Source organism: Mustela lutreola, chromosome 17 (assembly GCF_030435805.1).
Source record: "Mustela lutreola isolate mMusLut2 chromosome 17, mMusLut2.pri, whole genome shotgun sequence".
NCBI classification, from domain to species: Eukaryota; Metazoa; Chordata; class Mammalia; order Carnivora; family Mustelidae; genus Mustela; species Mustela lutreola.
Window position 1 is genome coordinate 4,227,600 of NC_081306.1, and position 15,653 is coordinate 4,243,252.

Sequence of the window (15,653 nt, forward strand, 5' to 3'; positions counted from 1 at the left end):
GAGTCGTCTTCACGTAGCCGCCGTGGGAAAGAGCGCGCGGGGGGAGCTGGGAAACTCCTCTCGTCCGCCACCATCTTGCTTTCCTTCCAGCCGGCCGTGACCGTGGGTTAGAGCGAGCTGGAGCCATGAAGCTGCTAAGCAGAGCCGGGTCTCTCTCGGTGAGCACAGCCTGCGGGCATGGGGTCAGGGTTGGAGAGCAGTTTCTCAGCACGGTGCTACGGCCCGGGGGTGCTTGGTTTGGAGCTCCGGGGCCTTGGGCTTCCGTCTGCCCTTCAGACGGACTCTGCGGGGCCAAGTGGGCCGCAAGCCGGGTGGGTCGGGCATGCGAGGCCCAGGTCGTGCTAGGAGCAAGAGTCCTCGCGCCGGAAAACCTGAAGAGAGTAGGGAAAGGGGTTGAGAGCGGCGGTGAAGTGAGTCGGGGGCGAAGCTTCTGAAGGTCACTGCTGCACTTGGTGCCCGAGGTGGAAACCGCGAGCCCTGGGGGCCGGGGGCCGGCGTAGACCTGACCCTCCACCCTCACCCTGTCAGCCCCGGCCTCTGCTTCTCACTGTATCACGGAGCATCAGTTTCCCTGGCGGTTAAGGGGGCTTACGAGTAAAATTGTAAGGAAGAAATGAGCTAATGCATGTATGCTGCTTATCACTGTGGTAAACTTGGTACGGTGTCCTGCCAGGATGACGTGTTTTTCTCCATGACTTGTTAGAGAATTCTAGGAGGGCCTCCTGGTCGGCCCTCGGGAGCTGCTTAAGACGGCTCCACCAAGCCCAAGCGAAACAGTGACTTGGGGCAAACTCCTCAGATGTCCGTGTGCTACCACAGGGCAGCGCTGGTTATCCAGAGGGGAGGGGAGGGGCACTTAAGCATCTCAGCTGGGTCGGGTTTGCCCCCTGGGGATAGTTGGCAACATCTGAATACATTTTTGGTTGTAACAACCTATAAGCCAGTTCCAACTGGCCTCTAGAGTACAGAAATGCTTCTAAATATCTTGCAGTGCATAAATATATCCTCCCCACGACAAAAAATTACCTAGCCTGGGGCGCCTGGGTGGCTCAGTGGGTTAAATCCTCTGCCTTCGGCTCAGGTCATGATCCCAGGGTCCTCAGAGAACCTGCTTCCCCCTCTCTCTCTGCTGACTCTCTGCCTACTTGTGATCTCTGTCTGTCAAATAAATAAAATCCTAAAAAAAAAAATTTTTTTTTTAAATGAACATGTAGGGTTAGGTATTTCTTCAGGCTCTACAAATCATAAATAAGTAGAGATTTAAGAGTGGCTGGGAATTAATGAGTTAGCTAAATCCTCCCACTCCCATGGTTATTTTATCACTCAACACCTTCTGTTGCTTGGACATACCAGAATACAAGACACTTTTCTTGAGAGAAATGTGTATCACCTGTCTTTTTTGTGTTTAGAGGTTTTACTCCCTGAAAGTTGCTCCCAAAGTGAAAGCCACGGCCGCCCCTGCAGGAGTGCCTTCACAGCCTCAGGACCTTGAGGTTAGTCCCACTGAGTTGCTCACTGGAACCCATATATGGCCTTTCTTTCTTTGGTAATATAAAAGCATTGATCTCATCTCATTTTATTTTTTGTATACAGTTTACCAAATTACCAAACGGCCTAGTGATTGCTTCTCTGGAAAACTATGCTCCTGCATCAAGAATCGGTTTATTCATTAAAGCCGGCAGCAGACATGAGGACTCCAACAACTTAGGAACCTCTCATCTGCTTCGTCTTGCATCCAGTTTGGTAAGCATCTTTACTATCTCCCTTAGTTCAGGAATGCTGTGGTATCTTGATCCTACAGAAAAGAAAAGCTATTGTGTGTTTTGTTTTATAATATTTAAACTAAAAAAGGACCCGCTGTTTAGGTAAAGTTCTTTTCAAATCTATTGACAGTTAGACATTAGATTGTGATGTAGTGTGATGTTTGCCAACTTGGCATTAAGAAATTCCTAAAAAGGGGCGCCTGGGTGGCTCAGTGGATTAAGCCGCTGCCTTCGGCTCAGGTCATGATCTCAGTGTCCTGGGATCGAGCCCCGAATCGGGCTCTTTGCTCAGCGGGAGCCTGCTTCCTCCTCTCTCTCTGCCTGACTCTCCGCCAACTTGTGATCTTTCTCTCTGTCAAATAAATTAATAAAATCTTTAAAAAAAAAAAAGAAAGAAAAGAAATTCCTAAAAATACAATTGTTCTTCTTTTTCCAGACTACTAAAGGAGCTTCATCTTTCAAGATAACCCGTGGAATCGAAGCAGTTGGTGGTAAATTAAGGTTTGTTAAAAATAAGTAACAGTAAATGAATAGTGAAAACACCGGAAAATATTCGATTATAAGGGAACTTTTCTGTCTTATCAAGGCAATTGAGGATTTGTTAAACAGACACAAGAAGAAGGCTATTGGGGGCACCTGGGTGACTCAGTGGGTTAAAGCCTCTGCTTTTGGCTCAGGTCATGATCTCAGGGTCCTGGGATCGAGCCCCACATCGGGCTCCCTGCAAAGCAGGGAGCCTACTTCCCTTCCTGTCTCTCTGCCTGCCTCTCCATCTACTTGTGATCTCTCTCTGTCAAATAAGTAAATAAAATCTTTAAAAAAAAAAAAAAGAAGAAGAAGAAGACAAGCAAATAGAAAACGGATGGACAAAGAATAGGAACAATCTATTCCCAGAGGCAGAAGCCAGAAACACTGATCTTTACTTATAATCACAGTGTGATGCCATTACCCGTCAGATTTATGTATCGTGTTGGCGGTGTTAAGAGGGAGAATTTTTTCTACGATTAGTGGAATAAATTGATACAACTATGTAGAAAAGAATCAAGGAAAATCTAGTAATATTGAGAAGGAGCATATCTTGCAAATTAAGTTTTTAATCCACCTGGGCAAAGATACTGTTTATTTTTGTAAAGCCTGGAAATAATTTAAATGCCATCTTCAGGGACGTGGGATAAGTACAGTATGATCTAGTGATGTGGTGAGCCTAGTATATAGCAGTTAAGGGATGAACTAGATTATTCCAGTTAAATATTTTGTGGAAAAACAAGATGTTTTTTAAGGTATGAGTTTTTTAAAAGTAATAATATGTAGTGCTAACTTTAAAAAATGCGGCGGGGGGGGGGAGGTGCCTGGGAGCCTCATTCCGTTAAATGGCTGCTTTTGGCTCAGGTCATGATCCTGGGGTCCTGGGATCAATCCCCACATCAGGCTCTCTGCTCAGCAGGGAGCCAGCTTCCCTTCCTCTCTCTATACTGGCCTCTCTGCCCACCTGTGATCCTTGTCTTGTCAAATAAATAAATAAAATCTTAAAAAAAAATAAAAAAAGAAACCATCTCTATCATCCATCTCCACGATGTTTTTTATGTTCCCCACTGAAACTCTAGCTATTAAACAGAAGCTCCCCACTCTCTTCCTGCAACCCCCTACAGTGACCATTCTGCATTCTATGATTCTGACTTCTCTAGGTTCATCCTGAAAGTGGAATCACATTATTTGTTCTTCCAAGACCAATTTACTTCACTTAGCTTAATGTCTTTAAGATGCTTCCATGTGTAACATGTCAAGGTTGCCTTCCTTAAAATAATGCTTAAATATTGTATATTTTAGTCAATGCATATGTGTATTTTTATACTTCAAAATAATTTTTCCAAAGGAATTGGTTGAGTTAACAAAGATGTAAGGAAAGCTTATTCTGATTTAGATAATTCACTGTAACTTGTTTCTGATGCAGTGTGACTTCAACCAGGGAAAGCATGGCTTACACTGTGGAATGCCTGCGGGACCATGTGTAAGTACCTGCATGGGTTGACGACACCTGCTTTTAAAGAAATATGTAGCTGCTCAGGTGTCGTCTTTTAATGTTGCCTTATGACCTCTGATTTTGGTTTTGGGTTCTTGCTCAGAAATGTAGAACATTGTGCTTACACAAGGCCTAAAACTTAATACCGAGAACATTACATTTACGTAGCATAGACATTGGTTTTAAATTTTTGACTCGGAGCTCTCATCTTGATGTCTTCTGTAGTGATGTTCTAATGGAATTCCTGCTCAATGTCACCACATCACCAGAATTTCGTCGTTGGGAAGTGGCTGCCCTTCAGTCTCAGCTAAGGATTGACAAAGCTGTAGCTTTTCAGAATCCACAGGCTCGTAAGTACATTTTCAGATCCTGTTCACTTGCTTCTAAGATACTGGGTTTTTGAGGGGCACCTGGGTGGCTCAGTAGGTTGCACGTCTGCCTTCAGCTTGGGTCATGATCCTGGGGTCCTGGGGTTGAGCCCCACATGGAGCTTCCTGCTCAGCAGGGAGCGTGCTTCTCCCTCTCCCTCTGCTGCTTCCCCTCCTTGTGCGTGTGCTCCCTCTCTCTGCCAAATAAATAAATGAAACCTTGTTTAAAAAAAAAAAAGATAATTGGGTTTTTGAGAAGATCAATTTGTAGAGGGAAGATATTGCCATTGAAATTTTTCTCTGCTTGCATTTAAAACTGCCTTTTCCAAAACCGGTCTGGTTTCTTAACTATATTATTCTAGTGTTTCTAAACATTTATATTGTTGATTGCTTTTCATCTTTGATAGGGTGTAAGTTAATTATAGAGTCCCTGTTTCAGAATTTAGAATACGGTGTTTTTTCAACAGTCTGTTGATACCAAACCCAGCAACAGTTCATGGTTGCTGCTGGTATTACTGTTTAGCCACTTTACTGGATCTTTCCAAAGCAAACACTCTAATTTTTTAAAAAATAAGAACTTTCTTGTTCATATTTTGTGCTTATATAATGTTAAATATATAATCTTGACAAGTATGCCTAGCAAAACAAATCAGTAAATAAGCACCTCTGGCTCTTAGAAGCCCTACAACTTCAGTAGGAGCCAAGGTTTGCAGGTGGGCCACTCAGGTATAAGCAGGTGACCAGCTGCAGGGATCCTGCATAGGATGGGCCTCAACCAGAGCGCAAGCCTCTCCAGTATCTGGAGCAAAGTAGAACTTGGTTGATGCTAGCTAATATTCTTTCACAGTGATACTTTATTTTTATAAAGGAGTATGATCTTCCTTACTCTGGACCTCTACCAAGGAAATACAGAATTGTAGAAAAGATGACTGACGTGTCAATAGTGCCTTCTTCCCTGCTGTTAGCAATGAGGCTCCAGTCCTCAGTCTTTCTTCCTAGATAGTTACTGCCATCTCCTGGCTGCCCCCAAGTCTGCATCTTCAGTCCATCTACTGCATTGCCATTATAGCAGTCCTTCTGACATGAAAATCCTTTAAAGGCTTATTGTCTGTGGGATAAAGTTCAAACTCATTAACTTAGCATATATGTTAACTTCCACAGTCTGGCCCCTGCCCACCTCTCTTGCTTCTTGCTCTACCTTCTTCTCTTCCCAGCTGCAATTTCCCTTGGAATCCATTGTCATACTTTAAGCCTTTGTCTGTTTTCTCTGCCTGAAATGCCACTCCCTAATCACTCTCCTAGTAAACACCTACCCATTCTGTAAGACTCCAGATTTTACTTCTGTTACTTCTTTCCAATTCCCACCGCCCTTCCCTTGCACCCCTGCTGCTCTTTTGCTCTAGTGCTCACATCACACCCATCATGCCTAATTTCACCATTTTTTCCCTCTCAACATATTGAGGGCAGGCATTTATTTTGTCTTACTCATCTCTGTATTTCCAGCACCTAACAGTTTTGGCTTAGGGAGGTTGCCCAAGTAATGAGCAAAGGCACCGACTGAAGCGGCAAGCAGGGACTGTCCCTGCTCCAGCGAGGAGTACACTCTGACCCCCGCAAGCTAGCGATAGGACGTAACACTGGCACTTCCATGTTTCTTCTTCTTTTTTAAGACTTTTTAAATTTATTTGACAGAGATCACAAGTAGGCAGAGAGGCAAACGGAGAGAGAGGAGGAAGCAGGCTCCCTGCTGAGCAGAGAGCCCGTTATGGGCCTCCATCCCAGGACCCTGGGATCATGACCTGAGCCGAAGGCAGAGGCTTTAAACCCACTGAGCTGCCCAGCTGCCCCTCCATATATCTTCTTAACCTGATACCTCCTCATTACTTAGAGACCTTAGGAGTAACTTCAAGGTAAATGACTTTCCCAAGGTCACACGGTACATTGGTGGCAGAACTGTAACTGGATTCAGACTTGAAACCCAGGCCATTATCATGATAATGATACCATGATATCAGGTAGATTAGAGAAGTGGTTAGGCGAGCCCTGGTATGTAGAAGCTGGTGTTATATATAATTTCTTACTTTTCTGAGCACATTCAGCAGGCCGACTTTTAAATTTCAAGCTCTCATGACATTTGAATGCCATAAGGTGACCAAAATTGTATAGTCTCGTTGCTTTCTAGGTTCAAAAAACATTGTCTTATTTGAATTATGTTTCCGCAAAAAGTTCTTTTCTTATTTTACAGATGTCCTTGAAAATCTGCATGCTGCAGCTTACCGAAATGCCTTGGCCAATTCCCTGTATTGTCCTGATTATAGGATTGGAAAAGTGACACCAGATGAGGTACTGATAAAACCATATTACATTTTAAAATGTGCTTGTTTTCACATTAAATTGAACATTCATCTGCCATTTTAGGTTTGTTCGTTAATTTTTTTTTTTTTATCTTCAGATTTTAAAAATTCACCTGGTGGCTTTATTTTTTTATTTTTCCATCAGCTTGCCTTTTTAACTGAAATCTATCTGAAGAACTTTTACAACTTTTAACTAAAGAAGTTTTAACTTTTTTAACTAAAAGAAGTTTTTCTCACAAATGGACATGTTCATTTCAGAAAACGAGTGCAAGCCACAAAAAAAGAATCTCACATACCTAAAGGCACTGAATGTTCATGCCTGGGTATGTTTTCTTCTGAACCTTTTTCTGTGTATGTTTGTCTTTTTTAAACAGTATTTACGTTTTAAATTTCATCATTTTGACCACAGGTCTTCCTTTAACAGCTCAGTATGCAGGTAGGAATGAACCCACGTCCCCTCCCCATCCGTCGTCAGGCTGCTCGCTAGCTTACTGGCCTTCAGCACCTGGCCTTACTTTGCTTTGCTTACTTTTTTACATATATATCATAGCCATATATGTAACATAAAACTTCACATCCAAAATGTGAAACATTCAATGTCAAAGTGTATCTCCTACAAGTATAGGTGCGTGTACATAATCTTAATTTCCTACTCCTACATCCTGCAAAGAAAATGTTTTATCAAAAAGGTTAAAAGAAAAATTGGAAATTATCAATACTTGCAAAGTGTGTCTATGATTCAGAAGTTAAGGTTTTTATTCTCGTTTCATTTCCTGGTTAGAAAACTCTTCACTTTATCAACCAACAGTTTAATGCCCAGCATTCATATGGCGCTTTTAAAAAATTATAACTGATACCATTCAGCCTGAACAATGAACATTTTTTATAAGACTGGCCTCTTGTGAGTTTTGAAATTTTTCAGACATCAAAGTCACCCATGTGAAGATACATTATTGAGGTAGCTAAAGAGCATACATAGCAAAATATTTGTTCACAAGGATGTCTGCCGTAGCGTTGCTTTCAATTGTGAAAAATTAGACACAAGTTAAATATCCAACTTTAGGGGTCTAGTTAAGTAACTCACTAAGTATCTGTGGAATGGAATACTACTCAGCCATTCAAAAACAGCGACAAGGAAAAATTCCATAGCATATTTTTAGGATAGAAAACGTAATTTATGAGTAGGATATACCGCAGGGTCTCAATTTTTAGAAAATAAGGTGTGCGTCTATCCATTCTGGAAAGATGCTGAGATATTAACCATGCTTACCTCAGAGTTACTAGCATTTTTAAACATGTCCTTGGTCTAAAGGAAATTCTAAAGAAATTGGTACTAGAATTCTTTGAGTGATGGCAGCATTCAGTAGGGGGAAAAAATGTGATTCCACACTGATTCTAGAGATGTAGGCACCATTGGCTTTAGGGCACAAATTCTGGTAACGTGATTCAGTCACATTACCTTAGCCTAACGATTCTCAACATTATGACCCATTCCCTAGGAACCTTTTCAGCCAATTTTTTCTACTCTGGCTCAGAGTGAATTTTTCTTTTTTTTTTTAAGATTTTATTTATTTGACAGAGAGAAATCACAAGTAGACAGAGAGAGGCAGGCAGAGAGAGAGAGAGAGGGGAGGAAGCAGGCTCCCTGTGGAGCAGAGAGCCCGATGCGGGGCTCCATCCCAGGACCCTGGGATCATGACCCGAGCAGAAGGCAGAGGCTTTAACCCACTGAGCCACCCAGGCGCCCCTCAGAGTGAATTTTTAATGTCAGATACACTATCTGTCTGTTTACATATGTACATGTATATATATTTGTTTTATAAGTAAAAGGAGTAAAATGTTTTTCTTGCCCCCGAGGGCCAATTTTAACTCTTTGGGAGCAGCAGTCCTCCTGTTGAGGATAGGTTTTAGGCCTACTATAAAATGTTAATTTTTTTTTTTTAATGTTAATAGTACTCTTTTTTAAAATCTATATAAAGATGAAAGAAATCTGCTTCACATCTGCTAAAATCACATAATAAAAGTCATAAGCTTAGTCTTGTTTTTTTCAAATTCAGGCCAGTATGTGCTCTAATTTTTTTCAGGCTTTTTTTTTTTTTTTTAAGATTGATTTTATTTATTTATTTATTTATTTTTAAGATTTTGTTTATTTGTCAGAGAGACTGAGCAGAGGCAGGCAGAGAGGCAGGCAGAGAGGCAGAGGGAGAAGCAGGCTTCCTGCTGAGCAAGAAGCCGGATGTGGGAATCGATCCCAGGACGCTGGGATCATGACCTGAGCCAAAGGCAGCTGCCCAACCAACTGAGCCACCCAGGTGCCCCAAGATTTTATTTATTTATTTGACAAAGATAGCGATCACAAGTGGGCAGAGAGGCAGGCAGAGAAAGAGAGAGAAGCAGGGTCCCTGCTGAGCAGAGAGCCAGATGCAGGGCCCAATCCCAGGACCCTGAGATCATGACCTAAGCTGAAGGCAGAGGCTTAACCCACTGAGCCACCCAGGTGCCTCTTCAGGTCGTTTTTTAATCCTTTTTTTCCCTCAATATAGCTTTACGGAGATACAATTCACATATCATACAGGTCACCTACATAAAGTGTACAATTGAGGGGCATCTGGGTGGCTCAGTCGATTAAGTGTCCGACTCTTGGTTTTAGCTCAAGTCATGATCTCAGTGTCATAAGATTGAGCCCCACGTCAGGCTCCACACTGGACATGGACCCTTCTTGAGATTCTCTCTCTCCCTCCCCCAATTCATGGGCATGTGTGCGCGCATGCTCGCTCTGTAAAATAAAGAAGATCTTAAAAAAAAAAAAAAAAAAAAAGCACACAATTCAGTAGTTTTCACTATATTCACCATTATGTAACCATTACCACATTAAGTTCTAGTTCTTTTAATCAATAGTTTAAAAAATCAAAGCAGTATAATTCAGCACTAGATAGTCTGTAGCTCACTACAATAGCTTTTAAGCCTGAGTAGTTTCTGTCGCCCTGCAGTTTTAATTTTTTACAGCTTTTTGTATCTATACCAACATAACGTCACAAAATGTTCTTAATTTTCTCAGTTGCATTACTTTGTTCAGAACCATTTCACAAGTGCGAGAATGGCTTTGGTTGGACTTGGTAAGTTGGGAATTGCTTGCATGTCAGTCTGTTTCTTTAAGAGCAGTCTTTTTAAGCTATAGTTTACGTGAGCACAGAATTGAACCGTATTTGATAACGTCGTCCTCTGTTGATGTCAGACGGGCACTGTGTGATAGGATCTTAATTGGTAGGTTGTTTTGTGTTAGTAAGCAGAATCCAACATTTAACTATGTAAGCTACTGGCTTTGAGTTTATTACAGTATTTGAAAAATCTACGATAAAGGGCAAATTTCTATAAGCAAAGTGCTTTTACAAGTTTTTTGTTTTAAAGAAGTATAATGTAATTGAAAGTAGGTGAAGGGCACAAACAATTCATGGGGAAAATGTGTGTGTCTATGTGTGTAGCCAGTAATTGTAAAAGAGAGCCTTGCCTGATAGTTAAAATTTTAACCCATGAGATTGGCAAAAATTAAAAGATTGACACTGCCCAGTATTAACCAGGGTATGGAGAACTTAAGCATTCCCAAAAATTTTTTTGGTGGGAATAGAAAGTCGTATACTTTTGGAGGTCTCTTTAAATATATTAAAATTTTAAATATTGATACATTTAGACCCAGCGATTTTGTTTCTAAGGATTTATCTTACGGAAACAGTTGGTCAGGTTTACAAAATAATTGCACCAAGATTTGTTTTTTGGTTCATTTGTTTTGTAAATAACCATATAATTGAGGTGCAATTCTAACGCCATAACATCCACCTTTTTAAAGTGTACGGTTCTATGAGTCTTATTCTATTCGGCAGGTGTTACAACTATTACCACTATCTAATTTCAGAACATTTTCATCAGCTGCCCCCTCCTGCCAAAAAACCCTGTATTCATTATAGTCACTCCTTATTCCACCTCCTCCGTGCCCCTGGCAACCAGTCTCCTTCCTGTCTCTGTAGAGTTGACTCTCGCAACGTTTCATGTAAATTGAATTCTGCAGTGTATGGCCTTTTATAACTGACTTCTTTCACTTGGCATCTCTTCGGAGTCCATCCATACTGTAGCGCGTGCCAATGTTCCATTCCCTTTTCTGGTTAAAATACTCAATTACCACTTTTTGTTCATCTGTTCATCACTTGGGCATTTGCGTTGTTTTCAACTTTTGGCTATTGTAATAAAAACATTCACATATAAGTTTTAGTTCAAACCACCTGTTCTAACCTGTTCCTTCTTCAGGGTATATCATAAGTAAAATTGCCAGGACCTGTGGTAACTGTTGTCTGACGCAGTTGAAGCATTTGACATCCCCCATCGCCCCCCCTGCCCAACACACAAGGGTTCTAGTATCTCCACTTCATCACCAGCTATCTTTTGGTGATGACCATCCTAGCATCTTTGAAGTGGTATCTCATTCCATTTGTGTCTCCCTAAGAACTAATAACATTGAACGTCTTTTTGTGCTTTTGGGGCATTTGTGTATCTTCTTTGGAGAAATGTCTTTTCAAGTCCTTTGCCCATTTTTCGATTAGGTTGGTTTTTTATTATTATTTTTGAGTTGTAAGAGTTTTTTATGTACTTTGGATACTAAATCCTCATCAGATACATCATTTGCAAACATTTTTTTCCCAGTCTGTAGGTCCATTTCACTCTTGAAAGTGTTCTTAGATGTGGTATATGTACATACAGTGGAATACTACTCAGTCATCAAAAAAGAATGAAATCTTGCTGTTTGCAACAGTGTGGGTGAAACTCGAGGGTATTATGCTAAGTGAAATAAGTCCGTCAAAAAAAGGCAATTATCAAATGATTTCACTCATAGGTGGAATTCAAGAAACAAAACAGGTGAACATAGGGGAAGGGAAGGAAAACTAAAGGACAAAATCAGAGAGGGAGACCAACCAAAAGAGAGTCTGTGACTGTGGGAAACAAACTGAGGGGTGCTGGAGAGGAAGTGAGGAGTATGAGGTAACTGGGTGCCGGCACTAAGGAGGGCACGTGATGTGATGAGCACTGGGTGCTCAAGAATCACTAAACTGCTCCCAGAAGTAATAATACACAATAATAATACAATGTTAATTGATTTTCAATTTAGCAAAAAAAAAAAAGTGTTCTTTGATGCACAGTGCAGTATTGTTTTGATAGCCAATGATTGGAAACATGCTGATGTCCATCAAGAAGGGACTGATTAAATAAATGATAGTATATCCATATAATGGAATTCTTTATAGCTGCTAAATGTTTGCTCTAGAACACTCAGATATAAATTATGAAAGACAAGTTAGAAACAATATAAAGAGAGTAACACCATTTTAAAAAGAAAAGAAAATGAGGATGATATTCATGCAAGTATGGAAGAAGTTCTAGATGAGTATGTATTAGTGAACTCTAAATGGAATCTCTGGGAGAGGAGCATGGTGGGGGTGGGGGATTCTTGTTTTCTTTACTGGTTCTGTAATTGAATTGTGTAATCACATATTATTTTTAAAACAGATGTTTTATAATTTGTATTTTAAAAATTATGGTTCTAGCTCTGTTTTGTTTCTATTGAAATAGGTGTGAGTCACCCTGTTCTAAAGCAAGTTGCAGAACAGTTTCTCAACATGAGGGGTGGGCTTGGTTTACCTGGTGCGAAGGCCAAGTACCGTGGAGGTAAGCATTTTGTTGTTAAGGCCAGTTTATCAGAAGGACGTGTCCCATCAGAGTAGTGTATTGGAGTGGGATAGGCCTCATCACTTACCACCAAACAGACTCTGTGTGGAAGGAAGGGATTAGATTGCTTGGGTGTTGTGTATTAAACAGGTTTTGTGTGTGTGTGGTGGGGAGAGCAAGAGGGTGTGCTGGGAGCACCAGGCCACAGAAAACCTTAATCTTACTGGGTTAATACTGTGTCATAGAGAATACAGAAGAATAAAGCCAATGGTGACCAAACAAACCTCTTTCTTCCTCACTTTCTCCTTAACATGGCACCAGGTGAAATCCGAGAGCAGAATGGAGATAGTCTTGTTCATGCTGCTCTTGTAGCTGAAAGTGCTGCCACAGGAAGTGCGGAAGCAAATGCATTTAGTGTTCTCCAGTATGTTCTTGGTGCTGGACCACATGTCAAGAGGGGCAGCAATCCCACCAGCTCTCTGTACCAGGCTGTTGCCAAGGGAGTTCACCAGCCATTTGATGTGAGTCTGAATAGTCAGCATCTGTCCTTTTGTTTGTAAAGGCTCAGTATGTATGATGTAGTCCTGTTGATCTGCTTTTAAAATTTAAGGTGAACACAAAGAAAATCTTCATAAAATTGAAGAGATAACCAGGCTTGAGTTTAGTTCCTTAGGGTCTAATAAAAAACTTACTGTCTTTTCAGTTATTCTACTATAGAAAGAGGGGAATGCTTAAAAAATCAGAAATTCATCCTTCAGTGCCCTTTAGAATAAAGTTTCAGATACTAAACATTACCCTAGATTCTAATTAGTCTTATTTTCTGGATTTTCTTTTTTCTTCTTGTGTTCCTGTGGCTATTTCATGAATTTCATTGCTCTTCATGTTTTCCAACCAAATGTGCGGCATGTACACGGAGAAACTGTTTACACACCCACCCCTCCGGTTTGAAATTAAGTAAAGGAAAAAATGAGGGGCACCAGGGTGGCTCAGTCAGTTCAGTGTCTGCCTTCTGCTCAGGTCAGGTTAACCAGAGTCCTGAGATCAAGCCCTGCATCAGGCTCCCTGCTCACCTGGGGAGCCTGCTCTGCCTGCTGCTCCTCCTGCTTGTGCAAGTGTGCACTCGCTTGCTCGCTCTCAGATAAAATCTTTAAAAAAGAAAAAGGAAAATGATGCAACAAAAAGCTGTTAGTCTAGAACACACTTTTTATGACAGTGAGTAAAGTGCTAAAGCTTTCAAAATAGTGATACTTAAAAGAAAAAAACATCGGCAAGCAGACTGCTTTAATGAGTGACCAGTTTGCCCAATGTAATATGACCTTCAATAGTAAACCTTTAAAAGGCAACAAATATACTGCATTATAGGATTAAATATTATTCATGATTTCATAACCGTACATTGGCACAAGTAGGTAGTCTTTGGCCATTTGACCGTGAGCAGTAGAAATAAAGTCAACCCCTCTTTCGTTCCTCTGTTTAATACTGTCAATCCAAAATGAACAAAACTTAAAGAATCTCTAAAAGTAGGAAAGAGTTTTATTAGAGCTCAAGTCAGGACAGCTGCCCAGGAAACGTGCCCTTTGTTTGTTGTTGTTTTTTAAGGATTTTATTTATTTATTTGACAGAGATCACAAGTAGGCAGAGAGGCAGGCAGAGAGTGGTGGAATCCGGCTCCCTTCTGAGCAGAAAGCCCAATGCGGGGATCGATCCCAGGGCCCTGGGATCATGACCCCAGCTGAAGGGAGAGGCTTAACCCGCTGAGCCACCCAGGCGCTCCTGGGAACATGCTCTTCACAGGGAAGAAAGTGCTCTGGAGGATGAACAGTTTTTATAGGATCATTTACTTTTTACATTTTGTAAAAGCTCAAAAGATTTATAAATTAGCATACAGGCAGGAATCACAAGTTTTATTATAAAGGAACGCAGGGAGTAGGGGCACCGGTCATTATTTTAAGGACAACGTGATTTTCCTGTAGGCATCTCATTCACAAAACAGATGTGTATGGTGTATGTGTGGGTATCAGGCCAGAAATCAGGCTTTTGGTTTGAGCAGAGTTCATTATATATGTTCATGTTGATTTAGAAATCTAAAATGGTTCTCCTGTATCTCAGGCTTTTAGAGGATTTTTCTCTCTTAAATGATGGTTTTCAAAAAAAAATTTTTTTTAATTTCTTTTTTTTTTGTTTTTTAAAGCAGAGGAACCTTTTTCATCCCATACAGTTTCCTAGCTGCAACGCTAAACCAAAAATGTTCCCTTTTAAAGAAATTCTTTAATGTTTACTTGACACTAAATGCCTTGGAATTGTCTCCGTAGAACCTTGGCGTTCCCTGGAGCATTGTTTGAAAACCGTTATCTTAAATTAGTCCTTTATCACATTTAGCTGCTGCTCTTTGAATTCCCTCTATGTTTCCTCTTTCCTCGCTCATGCTGCTGTTTTCTTCATACTACTCTTTACCTCTGAATGTTAAGGATGCTTTTGGGTGGCTGCAGTTCAGTTCTGATCAGTGATGTCATTTAATGGAAATTCCTACTTGAGCATTTGGCCGGAAATTTGAGGTATGAATAGGATAGTCTCAAAATGGTCATTACACTTCAAATCATTAAAGAACATTTCTTCTTACGCCTTCTATGGGCTAAGCCCGTGGTTCTCCAACTTTAACATGCCTACGAATCACCTGGAATTATTTTTGAAATGCGGCTTTCCAGATTGCATCTGTGGGGATCTGATTGAGTAAATCTGTTAGAGGAACTGGAAAGTCTGTACTTTTAAAAACAGCCTAGGTGAGGGGTGCCTGGGTGGCTCAGTGGATTAAAGCCGCTGCCTTCGGCTCAGGTCATGATCTCAGTGTCCTGGGATTGAGCCCCGCATTGGGCCCTCTGCTCAGCAGGGAGCCTGCTTCCCCCTCTGTCTCTGCCTGCCTCTCTGCCTACTTGTGATCTCTCTCTCTCTGTCAAATAAAATAAATAAAATCTAAAAAAAACAAAACAAAACAAAACAAAAAAAAAAACAGCCTAGGTGATCTTTGTGTTAAGCGTCCACATAAACACTGGGAAACACGACACTGAGCGTTCGTGTTCTCCTTAGGGAGCGTAACACTCTGCTCAGACTGCAGACAGCAATACCCAGTCCTGAGGCTGAACTTGCGGCTACCTTGGATATCTGGTAACGTCTGCTGAGCATTTTCCCCCAGCCCTTTGACTTTCGTCTGTAGGGGAAGTGTAAGTGAATTGGCAAAAAAGGGGGCCCTCAGCACTAGCAGAGGGAACAGAGCGGGCTTGTCTGATACTGAAGCCCACAGTGTGTGTACCCTTCAGCCATCCTGCCGCTGTGATAATACTGTTATCACAATAAATAAATGTTGACGTTAACCTTTAATCATCAAAGAACGTTAGAAAATACCAGCAAAAAAGTAAAGCGAGCAGTCTGGTTTAGAAAG

General features: G+C 41.1%; 1 protein-coding gene across 2 annotated transcripts in view; it reads left to right on the forward strand.

Moving 5' to 3' along the window:
* The window catches only part of LOC131819847 (cytochrome b-c1 complex subunit 2, mitochondrial), a 24,137-nt gene continuing 8,484 nt past the window's right edge, over window positions 1–15,653 (forward strand). For both annotated transcript variants that reach the window (XR_009349342.1, XM_059155244.1), the window contains exons 1-10: window positions 1–158; window positions 1,410–1,493; window positions 1,594–1,743; window positions 2,200–2,264; window positions 3,715–3,771; window positions 4,009–4,133; window positions 6,397–6,494; window positions 9,564–9,621; window positions 12,122–12,217; window positions 12,539–12,738. Coding sequence is in view for 1 of the 2 variants with exons in the window: in XM_059155244.1 (XP_059011227.1) it covers window positions 126–158; window positions 1,410–1,493; window positions 1,594–1,743; window positions 2,200–2,264; window positions 3,715–3,771; window positions 4,009–4,133; window positions 6,397–6,494; window positions 9,564–9,621; window positions 12,122–12,217; window positions 12,539–12,738 (966 nt within the window). In the remaining variant the exon portion in view is untranslated. The remainder of the gene's footprint in view (window positions 159–1,409; window positions 1,494–1,593; window positions 1,744–2,199; window positions 2,265–3,714; window positions 3,772–4,008; window positions 4,134–6,396; window positions 6,495–9,563; window positions 9,622–12,121; window positions 12,218–12,538; window positions 12,739–15,653) is intronic.